General features: G+C 40.6%; 2 protein-coding genes across 2 annotated transcripts; both read right to left on the reverse strand.

The window, feature by feature from the left end:
• Positions 1-427: 427 nt before the first annotated feature.
• On the reverse strand, positions 428-1,457 carry LOC131686203 (trypsin-1-like). Its single transcript, XM_058970444.1, has 2 exons — positions 1,313-1,457; positions 428-1,247 (listed from the first exon to the last, which is right to left on the reverse strand). Exons 1-2 carry the CDS (start codon positions 1,407-1,409, stop codon positions 487-489), a joined length of 858 nt encoding a protein of 285 aa, XP_058826427.1. The 5' UTR covers positions 1,410-1,457; the 3' UTR covers positions 428-486.
• Positions 1,458-14,417: 12,960 nt separating this feature from the next.
• On the reverse strand, positions 14,418-15,422 carry LOC131686201 (trypsin-1-like). Its single transcript, XM_058970443.1, has 2 exons — positions 15,302-15,422; positions 14,418-15,242 (listed from the first exon to the last, which is right to left on the reverse strand). The coding sequence occupies exons 1-2, from the start codon at positions 15,396-15,398 to the stop codon at positions 14,479-14,481; spliced, it is 861 nt and encodes a 286-aa protein (XP_058826426.1). The 5' UTR covers positions 15,399-15,422; the 3' UTR covers positions 14,418-14,478.
• Between the last annotated feature and the right edge of the window lie 5,149 nt (positions 15,423-20,571).

Consider the following 20,571-nt stretch of genomic DNA (forward strand, 5'->3'; position numbering starts at 1 on the left):
TCGCATAATGGGGTTTCGCGAATCGTAGTTTGCAGAAATGATTAGAGCTCCGTTCTTATAATTATAACAAACTACTAGTTTTAGCTCACAATAAATATCCGCACCAGAAAATTCAACAGCCCTCATACCCCTACTCAAACTCTTCAATTAACTACTACACACTGAACCGGGTAATGCACATTTGCGTGGCACAGATTTACTTAATCGCACAAGAAACATTCGAAAATGCGGGTTTCCAATTTCCAAGGTACCTACCATCTTGAACGTAGTACTTGCTTTTATGCATAACATAAAACGACGCAATTTACATGTGGCTCACGAGAGGAATACTTTAAAAATCAACATATTTTTAGATGAGGGCAAACTAGAAGAACTGCTACAAATATTTAAACTCACATCTTCAGTTACATTATAAAAAATCCATAGATTATTGAGCCTTTTTTGCATCATGCTTCACTTTTATTTCAGTAAATGACGGAAACCTGATTAAACGGCCTGTGAGTCAATCCAGTTTCGGTAGCTTGCGACGCCAACGTACACAGATGGGCGACCGATGGAACCACATGGCATCCATCCCCAGGAGACAATACCCACCTGGGTTCGGACACCGTTCGATGTAACGTACAATGGACCGCCAGAGTCTCCGGAGCAAGCTGAGACTCCTCCGGTCAATGGTCCTGTGCAAACATTCGTCGGTCCCAGGGGTGAGTTTCCTGCTCCACCATTAGCCTCCTCGCAGGTAGCGTAGTCAATAATTGGCTTCTGAACTTTCTGCAGAATTGCTGGCATACTAGGATTACTGCCTGTAGAAGTACTGCCCCATCCAGCGAGAGTTGCTGCTCCGGTGGCAAGGTCTCCCTGAGCTGGAAGAACAGAAGGCTGCACGAACTGATTGAAGTTCAGGTAACTGACTAGGCGAAGAACAGCAACATCTGACGGATTCACTCCGCCGAGATATTCGGGATGTACGATGGCATCATCGACGTTGATGACCTGTCTGTTTGGTTCGGCCACAGTTATGTCGTGAGCTCCAGCCCAGATAGCGAAGCGTGCATTTTCGGGTGATTCCGTGATGCAGTGAGCAGCAGTCAATACCCAGCGCTGGCTAATGATGGAACCGCCGCAAATGTGAGCAGACAACGTTAGGATCAATCGCTGAAGAGATATGATGCTCGGGAACTCATTAGGCAGGGCGTTTACGCCACCAACCACACGACCGCCACGAGCGAGTTCGTAGTGATCCTTTCCTGCGTTTGACGAGATGATTAAAGTTTTTTCGTTTTCCAAATAGTGATTGTTTTACAATACATACCAGGAGCAGCCGCTACGGTAGCTACTAAGCAAACCAAAAGTCCCAACAGTTTCATGGTCGCAGATGTACTGTGACGGGAATCGAGCATCTTCGACATTTTATACGTGTCTAGTTGTTTCTAATGTCATCGTGCGAATGATTTTTGGGTATTTTACAGTCCTGTTATCGTAGGGAAAAATTTTAGATTAGGGCCGTTATTATCTCTAGCTAATTTAGTATAGAGCACGGATCTCCTCAATTATCCACGCTATTACTGAAGTTAAGGTTAGGTGGGATTGTGACTGATAAGAAACATGTGTTTTCTGGAAGTAATTGGTATTGAAGTGCGTAATTGTTAACGTGGGAAAGTCCACGAGGAGGTCAGTTCAATTGGGTATTCTGGAAGAAACGCTTTTCCAGCTTAGGGAACACGGGTATTCGTTATCAGTGTGAATTTTTATCTGAAGACGCTGATGTTTTCAGCTACTAGGTTAATTGTTCTAAGGTGAATGTTACAAGAATACTAATCTTCTTTTTAACATTTGAGTATTCTTTTCTGTTGAGTGAAAGTTCTTGTGTGTATGTCAGGAAAGGCTAAGAAATGTGTTGTTGAACTGATAGTCATTTTTATATTCTTGCAGTATAAAATCTTTTATCCAAAATTGGCAACGTTGGGTTATTAATCTTCTCATTTCCAAAAAGAGAAATATAATAGTTACGTGTATACACAAAAAAACCAGTCCAGTTTCACAGTGTGTTTGGTGGAACTTCTTTATGCAAAAAAATCACCATTTCTGAAATTTCGGAATACGAAAGAATTGACTTTTCCATCAAAATAATCCACCGGGAGGTCCGATGAAACTTTTTTTGAAATTTTATTTCGTAATAATATAAGTTTTACAATGGAGCTGGTTAATATTTTTGCCCTTAGATGGGCCTTTGAACATTCGAACTACACCAAAAGTGAGAATCTAAAAGATAATTTAATTGTGTAAGATTTTGAAGAAGTTATTTCGTATATCTTAGACTGAAAAGTCTTCTGGCCGAAAATTATAATAACGGCTTCTGGTGTCTTTGAAATAAGAAGACATAAGTGTTGATCAAACTAGTACAATATTAATGTTCTTTTCCAAAATGCTAAGTGATTTTTCATGAAGAAAAAAGCTTTTCGAATAACATATCTTTGTACAGTAATGTTTCGATTATATCACTATGCGTTTATATCAATACTCGTTTATATCACCCTCGATTATATCACGGTTTTGTCTCGATTATATCACGCTTTTTCAAAAACGGACAAGACACACTACGTTTTGATCCAATTAAGCCACATGTTGTGTCCTGGTACTTTCAGGATTTTTTACAATTGATTTGCTTATTTACATGTAGGGTAATGAGCCTATTATTGGCTTTCGGATTATATATGATGAGGTCGGTCAAAAAATCGATCTTTTATATTAGTTTATCTTAAAGTACAGATTCTTAAGAAATCTGAAAGTATCTGAAAATCGGTATGTTTATAGATGTTTAAGCAGTAGAAGCAAAGTTGTAGCGCAGTTCCTTTACGTGAGCGTGGCGCGAAACTTTAAACGTGAATAATCTCGAAATCATGTTTTACCAAAAACTTTGCTGCAGTGAATAGGATTGCCAAAATATCTATCGGCCGATTCCAATTTTAGTTTAAAATTTTTCGTAACTTATTTGCCGTGTCCTCAAGGGGCCGTCTGGTATAACAAGTAAACAAATTGACTTCTTTTTATTCACTTAATTGTTATCCACAAGAAAATCTACCAAACATAATGAGAAAACCAAAATACGCGATATGGCAGGTATGACGAGACATGCATTACTCTTGAATTAATGTGAATACTTTTCTGTTGGAAAGGGTTGTCCTTTCAAAAGAAAAGTATTCACATTAATTCAAGAATTCATCAACAATTGGAGATGGGACTATCTATCTCTATGGATGTTGCAACAACGAAAACTGAATCGTAGTCTCTTCGAATTCACTGATTTTAATATTATATGTAATAAGATATTTGTCCAAAACCTTAGCGTGCCAGATTCCTTCAAGTTTAGTTTTAAGTGGTTCACAATTTTAAGAAACGGTACGGGATAGGTAAAGTGAAGCTGTGTGGAGAAAAATTATCCGCTGATGCCATACCGTTTGACCCAATGCGTTGAACAAAGATGGCAGACGCTGCTCTAACCAACGGTTTTAAATGGGTATTGTAATAATAGAAATATGGCAAAAATAGGTTCATTTTGGGTTGCCACCTCTGGAGAGACTTTGACCCGGAGATTTTCACTGATCTGGGGGGTGGTAGATTTTGAGTAGAACGAGACAGAAATTGGAATCAAAGCGATTGCTAGGCATTTTAGAGCACTTTAATCACTTTTTATTACCACGTTAAAGCAAAACTGTAAATTTTTCACGCTTGAGAACGGTTTTATCGGTTTAATAAGGTGTAGTATTTCACTTCCCCGACTAAGAATACAAAAGTACCAGCTACTCTCACTATGGAGGTCGAACGAGCATTGCTCTCCTCCACAACTAACAGGAGAAGGAGAGCAAAGGAGGCAGAGCTGCGACATCACACTATGTGGTGTCGGTTATTCGTCACCAACAAATTTTAATTTCGCAACAAAGGGGTAAAACTCACCTCCCTTGCTGAGTTAAGGATCGCTGCTGGAGTAGCAACAACACCGCAAGCACTCGTTTGATGTTGATCTAGTCAGTTGGATTAGAACAAATCTGCCAGACCTTAGTGCAGCTGGTGATAAGCACCACTAAGAGTGAAATGATTTGGTAGAATTGCAGTAAAACAACTTTTTACGCCATTTTGAGAGACTTAGTGGAATGCAACATTTCAATTGTAGCACATAGCGAAATATTACTTTCCTTAACCCTCCGGAAGTCACGCATATGGCTTACTTACAGCCGCTGCTCCCCCAAGACGATTTCGATAGATTTTCAGAGCAGCGTGCACTCAGTGCACTAGCGCGACTTCCGGAAGGTTAATTTGTAGTAAATTTAATTTGTTTTTCATTTTCATTGCTTTGTGAAAGAAATTAGCAATATTTGGTGAACTCTTCGCCACCTTGAAACGAAGGGTTAGTCGGGAAAAATAAATCTGAACTAGAGTAATAGTTAATTTAGACTTATTAAAAATTTTGTAAAGAATCAATTAATTCCAAAAAAATTGAACCTATGCTTCTTCCCACCAAACCCGGAGAAATTGATGTAAAACCCGGAGATCGCTCCCGAAAATCGGAGTTTCCGGGTCAAACCCGGAGGGGTGGCAACCCTAGGCTCATTACCCTACTATGATTGATTATTTTTGATACTTTTGTTTATAGAAATACATGGGTTAATGCTTGAATGTAATTTTTTGTTTTGTTTTGAATATATCACGTTTCAAATATATCACGCTAAAATACAGACCGACCGTGATATAATCGAAACATTACTGTAATATTTTTCATTTCTTCGCTTGATCTCAAAAATAACTATTGTATTCTTGAATGAATCTTCTTCCCCATCGCTCCATTTTGCTCAAATTCTAAAAAAAATATTTCACGGGATTCATTGTTTCTTCGTCGACAATTCTAACTGATCTCAAAAGTAGTAAGCCATGTGGTATCCGGCGAGCTGAAATCTCTCGAAGTATTTGAACAGTGAATAGACCCACTGGGTACCTGCTACCATGTCGTAAGGGGCGTCTAACAACAGGAGGCGTCCCTGAGTTGAGGTATCTCTTCGTGCCAAAGGCCGAGGGTTTTTTATTGCTAGAGGAAACTTTGCCACTGCGACCACTATTCAGGTTATCTTTTGTGGTTGCCCCTGTTTGCTCTACATGTTACAAATTGCCCGAATCCAATGTAGTTGGAAGCGAGTTGTTTGTTTGTCCACAAGTGTCGTCCCCACCGGGTAGTACACATGATTAATGTAGCTGAGGATCCGTTTGGGACAGGTATGCCATACCTCATGAGGCGTCATAAGATGCCTTCCGAAGTATCGCTCCCTTCGAAGAAATAGGCCGAGGTTGATTAAAGGTACTTATAAATTTTAGCCACGGTCGGAGGCCTTTGCCCTTTCTCTGGTTAGCGAATCTCTATGGAAATGTATATTTATTTCTTCGTAAACCGTGGGACTGAAGTTATGGGCATGTCCCAGGTTCAGCTATTCTGATCCACTGATGGTGATTATAATACAACGTGTTTGGGCTCTTCCGGACGTTGTACGAAGATGGCGAAAGACAACATTTCACGTTCTCTGAATTTTCAGTATGAAAGCACAGCATATCATCTCAGTTCAATTGTGGAAATACACAATATATACTTCTGTTGTTGCAATCCACCGTGATTTGTTTTGTTTTACAAAATCGTACGCGTTGTTGGAATACACATGTAGATGATCAGTTTCCTCGTTGATAAATAACGGATCGTTGCTTAAATATCGGCTCTATCCTCGATCTTTCTTCTCGGAAGCAAAGGAGCGCTGTTTGCTGAACTAGAGAGACTACGTCAATGTATTAAGAAGCGGTCACCAATCGACCATGACCATCACCAACTTAATACACACATTTTGTAGGAAGTAGGACGATTTGTGCTGATTCCATCAGTGTGTAACCTGCCCAAACAAGGAGCTGTTCGCTTCGGATTAGGGTGGTGGTCAGCTTTTTTTCGTTTGCGTCCCTTATCACCTATTTTCGTGGAGTGATTCGTCAACAGTGCAGTGAGTCACTTTGGTTGTGCAACTATTTTTTCCACTCTTATTTTGTTGCAAATAAGTAGTGTCGCATGAAATTTTGAATGTTCGTTGTTTTGATGGCATTGTAAACAAGGGCGTATCCGCCGGATAAATCCAATTGGATTGACATTGCTTTATACTAAGCAGACTAATTTCTATGTTTGCTAATGCTTGTTTGACAAACTATGGAATTATTCCACGTTGCTCTAGGTGTGCGTGTGGAGGACGCATGCTCTTGTCTGAGTGGAGTGATGACTCCAGTCATGTAAGAGGATTGAGAATTAAATATTCGCTAGAGAGATCAATGGCCAGTTATCGATTTTTCTCAGTCATATCAGCACCAAGAAATTTGTTCATATCCCTGTCGCGAAAACGGTCGATACTGTTTAGTTGTGGTTTCCACTAGAGATGGTCGGGTTCGGGTTTTTGGACCCGACCCGAACCCGACGGGTTTCATGGCGGCGCCGGTGGTTGAGTGGTAAGCGTGACCGCCACTCATTCCAATTTGCCTGGGTTCGATTCCAGCCGAGGTCGTTGAGATTTTTCTGAGGTGAAAAAATCTGTGGTCACGTCTTCCTTCGGAAGGGAAGTAAGCCGTTGGTCCTCGGTCTATGAGTTTGGTGGATCGATATCTAGTCCAGATAGTGAAGTCACCTCTCTGGTGTCGGTAAAGAAGAAGTGATCCAACTGCTATACTAACAAAAATATCCTCCTCCTGTGATACTTGTGGAGTGCGCAGTAGTATATACGGCCTCTAGCAAAAGCAAGTATCGGACTAACCATTCCTTCCCTTTCGTTCCGCGATCTACGTTCGGGCCTGGCCAGCGCCGGTATTGATCAATACTTTAGGATTACCAGGAGTTGCACATTGAAAGATGTTACGCTACTCCCAAGCATAATTATCTACTTATTCTCTGTGCAACTTCAGCTAGTCCAGATCGATAACGGAGTAGCAGCCAGGGCTGGTCGCACAAGCTCAAGCTCAAGCGACCCGAACCCGACGGGTTTCGGGTCGGGTTCGGGTTTTGTAATTTTAAACTTCTAGGTTTCGGGTCGGGTTCCGGGTTCTCAAATTTCAATTTCGCGGATTCGGGTCGGGTTCGGGTTTTTGAAATTTTAAACTTTCGGGTTCGGGTCGGGTTCGGGTTCGAATTGGGAATTTTCGAACGGGTTTTTGAACAAATCACACCCAACCATTTTTTGATGCTGTTTGCGTCTACACACAACACCCAGTCTCTTTTTGTAGTATTAACTTTATTTACTTTACTTTACTTTACTTCGTGATACGAATGGATGATACATATAACCGTACTAAATTTTCCCACCTTTAAATCGCTAGAATTCGTTATATTTTCTAATGCTCAACTATTGTATTTTTTATTCATGTATTACATTTCTTCTCTTCAGATTCGCAAACTGTCCGAATTATTTTCTTTTTAAACAAGTGCTCATGAAAAAGCATTTAACAATATGTGTTTCGCGTCTAAAATCTCTATGCGATTTATTTTTCATGATATTCATCAATAAACCAAGTGAATATTTCGGAAAATACATTAGTTCAAGTAAGAAGAATCTACGGGAAGTAGAGACAATCTATCAACGATGGCACTCATATGGCGCCATTATCATATCAGTGGTACATATATGAAACAAGCCTTTTCTGTCAGATTGTCCTTGGACTAGGCCGTTGCATGATTCGGATTCCTTCATGAAAATACATTTCAAGGAATTAATATTAAAAATATTGTGTGCTCTGTTCAAGCCATGAGCGGATTTGTAGAATTTTGGAGTCGTTCCGAGAACTTCATTGGAGATCTCTACTGGTGCGCATACTGTACTAGCTAATGATGTGACATCAAGAACGCGACAGAGAATCTTGATTGACACCCTTCGACACAAGTTAAAGTTTGACCGTACCAACCAGTAACGCGGGTGACGTCGTGTAAACTGTCGAATACGACTTGCCAATTAACAGTGCTTAATTTAATACATGTAATAAATTATACAAAACTACTTTTGCAGTAATGGTTCGTATGATTCGATAAAAAACTAGAAATTTTGGTTAAGTACGACGGGCAAGGTTGTTTGGATCTGTCATCATTATGCCTCTTGTTTCCCCATGCGTTAGCCGTTAGCCGATTTATCCTACTTTCTGATTAAGATATCGACGATTTATAAGTTTTCGCAGAACATTACAAATGCGACGTTTAATAATACTAAATATAAATGCCAAATTTTCTCGCCAGTAATTCGTTTTGCTACAGGTAGATATAACTGGACGCGTATTGTGCTACTTCAGGTTGGAGTGATTCTATAACTATTTTGGATGAGCTTTGAATGATACTTTTGGATGATCCTTAGATCTAGCTCGCATGTCTAAATTTAAAAATCTTTGGTTGATTTTCTGTATTAACAAATCCTGTCCAAAACGGGTTTTTCGAGTTATAAATTTTCGGGTTCGGGTCGGGTTTTTAAATTTAAAAAAATCGGGTTCGGATCGGGCTCGGGCTTTACAATATTTTTATTTTCGGGTTCGGGTCTGGTTCGGGTTTTACAATTTTAAAATGTTCGTGCTCGGGTCGGGTTCTTCAAATTTTAATATTTCGGGCTCGGGTCGGGTTAGGGTTTTTCAATTTTCAAGCTTTCGGGTTCGGGTTCGAAAAAGTGAAAAACTAACCATCTCTAGTTTCCACTCTTGTTTTTTTGCTATACGAGTTTTTTTGTTGCTTGTCGTTTTGCTGGTTTGTCTTCTGCAGGAATAATATTCGAGGAAACTTTCATTCATCGGAGGGTATTCTTTAGCTGTAAGGGTTTACTTACCTTCAGTTTTTGAAAGGTACATATGTCGCATAATTTGGGTTATAGTCGTTTAAGCCAACCATTATTTCCTTCAAGCAGAAATGTTGGGACAAACCGTTTCTAATCGAATGCAAACAACAGTAACTGTCCAAATATGTGATTAGTGGCTAACGAGTAATTCAAAATTTCCCCTCAATATAGAAATCATCACTAAATAGATCCTAGATTATGCGAAATATATTCCTTTTAAGGACAAAATGTGATTTGAGTACAAGAAAAACCTTGCAGCTATACCATACATAAAGGTCTTTGAATATAATACCCTCCCCAAGGTTGAGGGGTTTGACGGTATTGCAAACATCATCAGGTATATTGCGTGCATCAGCGCTAAAGAACAACTGCTTTAAGATGGTTATTGCATTACGCCTCGAGTGGTGCATCGAGGAGACCGAGAGGGCTTATGCGCCTTTTTTATGTTCTATGTTTCTCCATATTCTGCATCTGCGCATACAAACGCTCAACCACTGGTCTGTGCGCGGTGATGTGGCCAACTGGCGGGTCGTCGTGCATTGACTTTTGCTGTGTGCCGTGTTTGCAAATATTGTCCCACAATTTTATGGCGGTATTCGTGGACGGGGCTCACAGTAGGAGTCATTGTGTGTCCATTTATTGGTCGAATTCGTCATTCTGCATATACTAATTAAATTAATTTAATAAATACATAAGTAGAATCCTATTAGTTGTCGCTTTGTAATAATCGTAGTTTTTCGTACTAGTGTACAATTGTTATGTGCTAGTCGTATGTCTATCTACGTATGTGTTCGTCTGAGTATTTGTGACAGTTCGGTCAGGATGCAGAACTGGCGTATATGATAGAATAGTGGCTAATACTTCTGGTGTTCAATTTATGCATTTGGTTCTATTCATTCGGGAAGGTCGGATTGGATAAATTAGGGTATAATGAATTTACCGACAAACGTGAGTCATCCATTCCCAGCCAGCATGATGAAAGTCTAACAGCATGCAATTGACGTTAATGGTAAATATACAGCATTTGCTGCATTTAGACGAGTTTGATTGCATGTTACATGTGTTTTTCTATTCTACTTAATTAGTCTGTACTTTTGCACATCTATTAGTTTGCTTTTCCATTACTGATGTATACCAAAATAGTATCGGTCAATTTATACACTTCTAATCAAGCTCTTTGCATTTTTTTCTTTATTCGGCATGTTTTGATTCCTTTTATTGGTATATCTCTACTATACGCTATCTATACTCATATAGGTACAAACGCTCGTGTGCTTCGCGATAAAACAAACCTGGACACCAACGCGACCATGCAATTGCAATAATCCACACATACTTACGCCCACGATTTCGCCTACATGAAAAAACCTCGGTAGTTAAGTAAACGTAGCATCTTTAAACTTCCAAACGCGGTCTCCAGCATTAACCCACCACTCGGTCATGAAACGGTCACGTCCGGAAGTCTTACCTCGGTCTTAGCAGTCTGGACTAATGTCTTCAGTTGAACCAATCAAAAAAGTGACGCTCATATTCACTAAACAACACGTTCCATGGTGACATGACCTGGAACTCTAGTGATGTGGAAAACGGACTCTCTTCTACCATCTGTACCATATACTAAAAATTAAGCATCAGATTCACGGTTCGCGCGCGATCAAACAAGAATATCCGGATGTTTCTATCCTTGATATCAGCAGACTAAGTCCATGCCTTCAATTGGACCGATTAAAAAAAGAAAGCTCTCATATCCGCTGGACACCACGATGTAGCGATGTGACATGACCGAGGACGCTAGTGATTTGGGGTAACTTACTCCCTGTCAGAATGTGAATTGTACACCGAAAACCATCAGAATGAAGGTCTGCGTGACCATCCAAGAACGCACGCGTATATAGGAATTGACACACGGTAACAAAATACAAAAATTACGGTTACAAAAATAGCCAACAAAATCGATACAGAAAATCCAGTTTTGTTCACGCGAAGTCACCTGAACGCGAGCACACGTGACAAATACGTTAACATACGAACGCTTAAGCCCTTCGCGATTAACAACGCACATCTACGTTCGCGATCACGTAAACTTAATAACACCCCGGTAATAAGGAGAACGTTTTAGCACTTACGAAGTTTCAAACGCTATCTCAAACGCGAACCTACAAACCTAAGTTTTCGCGCGCTCATGAATCGGTCACGTCCGGAAACCATTATTCTCTGTCCTGATAACATAGACCCATACATTCAGTAGGACCAATCATAAAAAGCTCCTATCCACTAGACAACACGTTTCATGGCGACACCGGGAACTCCAGTGATAGGGAAGATCTCAATTTCTTTTAGCATCTGAGCCGTACACCAAAAATAAAGTATTAGATTCACGGTCCGCGCGCGATTATCCTAGAACACACGCGAATATGCGAAAGGCACACGGTTATAAAATAGGATTTATACACGCGAAGTTACATACACGTTAACACACGCGACGTTCAAACGCACACGCGATCAAATACGTTAACGTACAAATGTTCGAGTCCTTCGCGATGATACACGCGATCGCGAGTCCCTACGCCCGCACATACCCGAACCGTACAATGAATATCACATTCAGAATCACGGCCCGCTACAATTGGCCTAAAGCAGTGCTTTAGTGGGCGCCATTGCCTGTCTCGTCTGCAAATTATAGTATGTGATTCTGACGGGGAGCTCTACAGCTCCAGTAGGACAACTCTCGAAAAAAACGAAAAACCTTGCAGCTATACCATACATAAAAGTCTTTGAATATAATAATATATGAAATTCAAAAAAATTTGTTCTCTGCCACTCATATTGCGTTTATTTTGAAAAGGATAATCAGGGCTCTTATCCAAGCATTGCAATGAAATCTGTCAAATATTGCAATGGCGTTAAAAGTTTCATCAAGTTTGTTCAAATAGAGAGGTTGAAGTTCACGACAAGTGAATTTTATACGAAGAAGCTAAAGTAGGAGATTCATTCAAGAATAGTTACATTAGCTATCCTCTCCTCATCCCGAAAGACATCAATGGTGTCCTATATCATGAATTCGTCCATTCCGCTCAATTTTTGTTTGCAACTAACCAAGACATATTTTTATGAATGTGTCCACTGAAAAACAGACAGAGAAAAGAATGACCGGAACGGTGAGAATGAAGAAACGGTGAAAATTCACCTTTTTATTGGAAACATTGAGACAAGATATGTCCTCAAGGAGGAATCGAACCTGCGATCTTCCAGTCTCTAGTTGGGTGCGTTAACCACTCCGCCATCGAGGAACTGTGATGATGCCATCACATGTTCCCAACCGTTTCGTGATCACCGCCGCAGCCTCCAATACATCCTAATTGACCCATCGACCCCCAATGTCTCCTATAAGCAGATGGTCACCTCTCCCTCTCATCGATCGGGCCAAATCTCTCTCGTTATCTATTTTTAGGTCCAGTGGACTGCGCTCAAGGCTTGAGATATTTATTATCACTGTTTGCCCCCCACCAGAAGGCGCTTCGGGACAAATTGTGTTTTCCCCCTATTTCGTTAAAAGTCGCAGCAACGCGCGATGGGTATTAGCTAGTTCATAATAAAATTGATGTTACAGTTCCAGTATAACATATTGGATGAAATAGGCATTCGATGAACCAACCAAATATTTCTGCTGACGTTCTAGAATGTTCAACCCATATAACCACAACGGTAATAAACGGTGGGATGAAAAATTTAAATAGCTGTACTTGTATGCGCATCATCCAACCGATCATTTTTTTAGTATGTGTCAATCTTGGCTCTGTTCGTATGTAGGATAATTCGGTCGATTTCTATGATTGGATTAGTAGCGAGTTAAATCAACCGGAAATCTGGCGGATTTCTGCCGGAATTTAGGCTGAAATCTTCTCCAATATTGGGAAAACCGATCCGGAATTACGGAGCTTTGTACTGGGTAGGTTGGATAATGAAATAAAATTTTTAAAATCGATACGGTGCTTTGCACCGGCTCTGATCTAGACCCAGACCCCGAGTCCGGGACAGACCACGGACACCGACTACTATTCCGAGTCGGTTTTTGTAACTGTCCGTTGAAGATGGCCGCGTGTGACCCGATCGTCAAATACGAAATGTGTCGTGTAGAGAAAATCGAAGCCTGTCTTTATCCACATTGTGTTCACTTTGTTTGGTGCGCAATACAATAGCAAGCGAAATGCTACACTCTTCTAGACAATCCGACCCGTTAATATTTATTGTGCGAGTATTGATGAAACATGAGTGTGGCACAGGGAGGATTTGAATGCCCATTTGGGGATTTTCTTGTTGGGACTGTTTTAGTATTAACCATCTTGGGTGTAAAAACCATCCCAATTTTTGTAAGAGCGAGTAAAGGCGCTTTAACCTAGACTTATTAGCCAGGGCAAAGTGTAACTACCTCTGTTCCATCGCAAGGGTCCAAAGGAGTGACATTAACCTTAGCCAAGTCACTCAACGATTTATTGTATACCCCTTGATGAAACGGTCGGTACGGTTGTCTTCGTTTCCTCCTCTAATAAGATTCAAAAAGATTTTTTAATTAAATTATTCATTAAATGAATAATTTAATTACCATATAATTTTGAATCGTCCCAAATGCAACTCGGCACAGTAGGCCTGGCCGTTTTAATATTTGCGACATATGAAAATATGTTTCAAGTATTAATATTGACAAGAAAAACACAATAGAATCCCGAGCAAACGAAAAGTCCATAATACCCCCATGATCAAGGGGTTTTTTACATGGGTGTTTGAAATGGTTTCAACCCATGAAAACACCATCCCCATGGTCCGGTAGATCCCATATAAAATACCATATGTTAGTGTATTTATGAGTTATTTGGACCATTTTATGGTGTCTTGATTGTTGTGAATTTTGGCACGGACCATGTTTAAGGTCTTTTCAAGGGGCTATGTGATGTTTGAACCCATGAGTATTTGCTCGGGATAACTGTAGTGTTTTCCAGGATGCTTTTCAATACTGGTTGTGTAAAGTTTAGAATAGAATAGAATAGAATAGTAAAAACCATCCCAATTTTGGAACAAAAAGTAATTGCTTTTTAAAGAAATCAACATCATGTCCATAATTAATCTGTGTTTGCAAACCCTTTCGTTGAAAATTTGGGTATTAAAATAAGAAAGAACTGAATGGCTGACGTCCAAAAGGGGCTAACCCATATTTTGCATTTTTACAGGAATAATGGAAAATATTTCTCATTATGTACCAAAGAAGCTTCAATTTATCCCTCAAAACACTTGTAAAGTGACCAAACAGTTCAGATCATTGATTTAGACACATTAAGAGAAGATCGAAACAAAATTTCATATAATTGGACAACCTACAGCAGTGGTACGAAATAATGAATGTTTTATCAAGTTATCAGTTATCAGTTTCAGGAATCTATTTTTTGTCCCATCCGAGTGTATACAATGTAAGATGAGAAGAAGCAGCTAAGGATATCTTGGGAATTCTACAATCTTCTTAAACCACATCTTGCCATCACCATTTGTCTGCAGAACATTGTCATTTTTTACACCATACCTTGCATTTATTTCTTAAATAGCGTAAATTTTCCTAGTCGATTTGAGAATCAATCCAACTGCGGTAGCTAGCGACGCCAACGTATACAGATGGGCGACCGACAGAACCACATGGCATCCATCCCCAGGATACGATACCAACTTGGGTCTGCACTCCACCCTCAATGACGAACAGCGGACCGCCAGAGTCTCCAGAACAAGCTGATACTCCTCCAGTCAACGGTCCTGTGCAAACATTTGTCGGTCCAAGTGGTGTATTTCCTGGTCCTCCGTTGGCCTGTTCGCAGGTCTCGAAGTCGATGATTGGTTTATCGACCTTCTGCAGAATAGCAGGCATGCTAGGAAGAATGCCGGTAGAAGTACTACCCCATCCAGCGAGAGTTGCTGGTCCGGGCTTGGCAAGGTCTCCCTGAGCTGGAAGAACACCAGGCTGTACGTATTGATTGAAGGTTAGTTCACTAACTAATCGAAGAACAGCAACATCTGAGGGGTTGACTCCGCCTAGATAGTCGGGATGAACAAAGGCCTGATCGACGTTGATGACCTGTCTGTTTGGTTCGGCCAAAGTTATGTCGTGAGCTCCAGCCCAGATAGCAAAACGAGCTCCGTCGGGTGATTCCGTGATGCAGTGAGCAGCAGTCAATACCCAGCGTGCATTGATGATGGAACCGCCACAAATGTGCACAGACGTCGTTAGAATCATCCGCTGCATTGACGCCATGCTGGGAAACTCATTAGGCACGGCATTGTCACCTCCAACAACACGACCTCCGCGAGCTAGTTCGTAGTGATCCTTTCCTGTGTGTGACGATATGTAAGAATGTATTTGGAGATGCAGGTTGTTATACACTACATACCGGGAGCAGCCGTCACGGCAGCTATCAAGCAAACCACAAGTAATAACAGTTTCATGTTCGCAGATTTACTGTAATGGGAGTCAGGATTTGCCGACATTTTATACGCGTCTGGATGTTTCGAATGTCATCGTGTGATTGATTTTGGGGTATTTCACAGTCCTGTTATCGTGGGGAAAGTTTTAAGATTAGTCTTGTTTAATCTCTAGTTATTTGGCGATAGCAGCCATTTCCTCAATAATCTGCACTAGTATCTTTGCTATGGCTAATGGGGTTTGTGAGTGATAGGAATGAGAAAGAGGGTAAACCCCATGAGGAGGTCAGTACACTTATATACTCCTGCAGAGGATCTTTGGAAGCTCAAAGAAATAGAGCGCTTCGGAATCAGTATCTTTATTTCTCTAGTGACGATTTTCTTCTAACAATGTAATGTAATTATTTTTGTCCGTTTTTTGATTGTTTGGTAATTGGTGTCCATTTTATTTAAATTTGGGGCTACTTTACGCCAAGCTTTACCTAAGTCTACATTACACAATTTGTATATTTGATCTAAAATATACTCTTTTGTCGGGATTTGATTCTAATTCAAAGCAGATTTTTATTCGTACTAGTTTGACTGTTTTGAAAAAAACAGTAATCGATAATTTGCAAGTTGAGTAGTGAAGTTGCAATGAAGCAAACATATAAAAACGTTATCAAAGTATTTAAACTAGGTGTATTGAAACAATTTGTTGTGGAATGACAGAAAGGGTATAGCTCTGCAGTGTAGGCGAATAACCTTATGGTTTATGTTTTATGTTTATTACCTTCACCAACAAGCCCCTTGGCCCCAATGGTGGTTTCTTAAACTAATTACATTTTAAAATTGCCAACATTTTCGCTTTTATCGCATTCCGCGTCCGACTGAAGTCAAAGGCCGTCGCCACACTGTTAAAAATTCGCTGAAGTCCGGTAACAACGCTCTGGCAACCATAGTTGGTTCTCCTGAACGGAACTCGCAGAAGGGAGTTATTACGTAGAGCTCGAACGCGGTCTTGAAGATCCAGACGTCCGAGGATTGTAGAGCAATCCACTCTGGCAGAGTAAGTCCGAGACGAACAAAGCTCGAGAGCAGTCCCTCCGAATTCTGAGTGTATCGAGGTGTAATAGCTGGCAACGGTTTTCATAGTTCGGCAGCTGAAATCTGTTTCATCATGGGAGATGCCGAAGGGCGAAGCGTATGAACCTGCGTTGAACAACCTCGATTCTGTCAATCCCGTTCTGGTAGCACGGATTCCAAACAGCCGAACAATATTCTAATGCTGAGCGGACCAACGCACAGTAAAGCGATTTAAGACAATATACGTCCCTGAAGTTTTTCGCTATTCGGAAGATGAACCCAAGCTGTCGTGATGCCTTATCCACGATGTATGAAGTATGTGGTTTGAATGTTAGTGCCGAATCCATGATGACTCCGAGATCTTTGATGTGAGAGTGTCTCAGAATACTCGAGCCGAAGAAATGGTAGTTGAACTTAGTCGGTTGGCGTTTCCGCGTGAACGTAACGATTGAGAATTCTCTCGGGTTTAAAACCATTCTGTTTAGATCACACCACGTACTAAAGCTGTTCAGTTCCCTCTGAAGAAGCTCGGTATCGGTTTTATCCTGTAATTGTTGAAAATTTTTCATGTCATCGGCGAAAGAAAGGCGGGGTCCTTGTAATGTGATATTGACGTCATTAAAGTAGAGGAGGAATATTACTGGACCGAGATGGCTTCCTTGTGGTATGCCGGATGTAGCGAAGAATGGTGCAGATAGACAGTCCTTAATGCTGATTTGAAGTTGGCTTCCATCGAGGTAGGAACAAACCAGTGCAGAAGTTGTCCATGAATGCCGAGTTTGTCCAACTTCGCTATTGCGATATCATGGTTGATTTTGTCGAAGGCCGCTAATAGATCCATGTAAATAGCATCGGTTTGCAATCCGTCGGCGAATCCATCCATTACATATGTTGTGAACGAGAGCAGGTTTGTCGTTGTCGATCGTTTAGGCATGAAACCGTGTTGGTCATCTGCAATGTAGTGATTGCAGTGAGAGAAAATAGGATCTAACACTACCACCTCGAACAGTTTTGATACGGCACTTAAAAAACACGAGATTCCCCGATAATTGTCAATGTTCGATTTGTTTCCTTTTTTATGAACTGGAAACATGTGCGCTGCTTTCCATTGGTTAAAACATTACTAAATAAAAAAGTTCCCAGTCAATTGGAAATGGATATCTCATAAAAGATGGATGAACTGACCTGACCATTAAATATAACGCGTTTCTGTTGGAAAAGTCTGCACTCCGGAACACATTTAAAACTACTTTTAGAAAAATACTAAAGCAAGGTTGTCTAATTCATTTCCATTTCATTTCAAATTATGCATGCTGTTTTTCATTGTAGGATTTATTGACTCTCCAAAACAAGGTCATTGAATGCGTGGTACGCAGTTTTTGTACATGCTCTTTTATTTTTACGATCACGACATTCATTTGCATTCACACATAAATACCAAGCATAATCCATAACAATAAATCAAGAAGCCAATATAATTTTTAGTTTTTTATATTTCATGTTCAATCCTTGATTTTCCAAATGTTCTTTTCACTGATTTTGTGGGTACTTCTGCCATATGAAAAACATCAAACAAATTTCATATGGTTTCAAATTTTAAATTGCGTGATCGTAGTTATTGAGTGTAATGTACAAAACGTTCTATTTTTGGTGTAAGGTTACCCCCGATGACGGTTTGAGTCCAGTAGCGCTTAAGATAGGACGTTTTTAATCTAAAAAGAACACTCGCTTAAACTACTACTGGGTATAGTGAGTTCTACAATTGTGAATCTAGAATTGAACCAATCCCAAACTTGTCCTTAGGTCGTTACTTGACTCGAAGTTGTTTTCACCAATCTATCGAACTTGAGTGTATCTGCAAAATACTTGATGTATATTGGAAACACAGTTCTTAACGTGCTTCAGATGAGGAAACTTCAGTGTATACTAGTTTTAAAGCTTGTAGCAAAACAGTTTGATCTACTGGGTATGTGATTAATTCCGTTGCAGTTCAACTTTGAAACTCCCATTTAAAATCCTACGCTGCCGAATATATCCTAACGGATTTTAATGATACAAAATACTAACGCTTGCAACGCTTGTCTTGGTCAGGTGTCATTGCTGTTCGGTTGACTAGCAAGAATCGCAATAGGTTAGTGTTACTTGCGTATCGCGGTAACAAGAAAGACTGTAGAATTAGTTTCCGAATCCGTAGCGACCTTTATTCGTGCGAAGTTTTGTCGCTTTAAATTCCTGCATGTGCATATAAATTTAAGTGTATAGCATGTTTAGGTTATGTTTATACAAATTAAGAATCTTACGTTTTAGTGCATACACGTGTCCTTCGTTCACTCCGGCACTATTTGCTGTACTCTGCTCACCAAATCCTAGTCATATTATAATTTGCATGAATATTACGTTTTTTTTTAATGGGTAGAATAGTTTCTCACCTTACGTAATCCAACCGTACTAGTTAATTTCACCCTTTCCGTACTAATAGGTTTAAATTTGTAGAAATAGTATCTGAACTGAATGCATGATTAGTTTTAGACAATTCTAGTTAATATTATATACGTACTACCTTAGATTTTATATAATTTCTAATATTGTAAGAAAATCCGTTATCAGTATATAGAAATTAATCTTATTCACCAAGTACGGCGACATTTACAGCTGCCCTCTCGTAAACACCATTCGCTGTTCGAATCGTTACCCTACGTACCTGACCATATCGGTTAACTGTGCCAATAACGCGCCCCTTTGGCCAACAATTTCTCGGACTCCCCGGATCAACGATCAATACTATGTCCCCCTCCTTGATTGGCGGAATCATCTGGTGCCACTTGCTACGTCTCGTTATCTTCTGCAGGTACTCTCGAAGCCACCTTTTCCAGAAATGGTTCGCGAATGCTTGTGATTGATGCCAGCCTCGTCTTAGAGCGATAGAGCTTCTATCCAATGGAGACCACGGTTTCGACCCATCGGATGTTCCCAACAGCCAATGATTTGGAGTAAGTGCAGGAGCTGCTTCATCTTCGACTGCTACGTGTGTAAGCGGACGTGCGTTAATAATAGCTTCGACTTCCATTAACGCGTTCTTAAGTTCCTCGTCGGTTGGTCTTGGAGATGGTTTTATTTCCGATAAGGTTCGTTTTACTGACTGGACGAGCCTTTCCCAACTTCCCCCCATATGGGGGGTTGCCGGAGGGTTGAAACGCCATACGGTGCTGGAACTAACAAACTCTTGAGCTATTTTGTTTTGGTCAATAGCCTTCAGCGACTGCTTAAGTTCACGATCAGAGCCAATAAAGTTGGTGCCTCTGTCGCTGTAAAATACAGCTGGAGTTCCACGACGGGCTATGAAATTTCGAATGGCCATTATGCACGAGTTAGTGGTTAATGAGCTAGCTAATTCAATGTGAACTGCGCGTATTGTGAGACATGTTAGAAGGACCCCCCACCTTTTCTCAACCCTTCTCCCAATAGACACCTCCATCGGACCGAAATAGTCTATTCCTGTATGAGTAAACGGACGGACGAAGGCGGCCAGCCTACACGGGGGAAGATCAGCCATTGCTGGAGCGCGCGGACGTGTATCTCTCAACTTATAACGCTGGCAATCGGATCTTACTTTGGCATACACTCGGCGCAGTCGACTGATGCAGAATCTCTGACGAACTTCGTTGATGACCGATTCATGATTGTGATGGTGAAACTTGTCGTGGTAGCTTCGTACAATTAAGTATGTTATCGTGTAGTCGCGCGGAAGAATGATGGGATTGATGGTATCTGGCGAGATGTATTCGCATGCCCCCGTTCTGCCTTTCATGCGTAGTAATCCTTGCTCATCGATGAATGGGACCAATTTAAACAGAGAGCTTCGTTTAGGGAGCGTTGCGTTATCGCCTTTGCGACGAAGAATCGATAACTCTTCGTGAAATTTGGTTTGCTGTGCAATACGAATATGAAAGTTTTCGGCTTCGTGAATTTCCTCGCTAGTCAAACCGTCACAGATTCTAGAAAATTTCGTCGGTCGAACATTATTAAGAAATCGGAAAACATACGCTGTAGTTCGGATTAACCTTTTCCAATCACGAAACTTATTCACTGGAAACTCCACTTTTGCTGCTGTGTGATGAATGTGAACAGTGGTACGCAATTCCTCAGCAGTCTCCTCCGTTCTAACGGGCGTAAT

Source organism: Topomyia yanbarensis, chromosome 2, assembly GCF_030247195.1.
Source record: "Topomyia yanbarensis strain Yona2022 chromosome 2, ASM3024719v1, whole genome shotgun sequence".
Taxonomy (NCBI): Eukaryota; Metazoa; Arthropoda; class Insecta; order Diptera; family Culicidae; genus Topomyia; species Topomyia yanbarensis.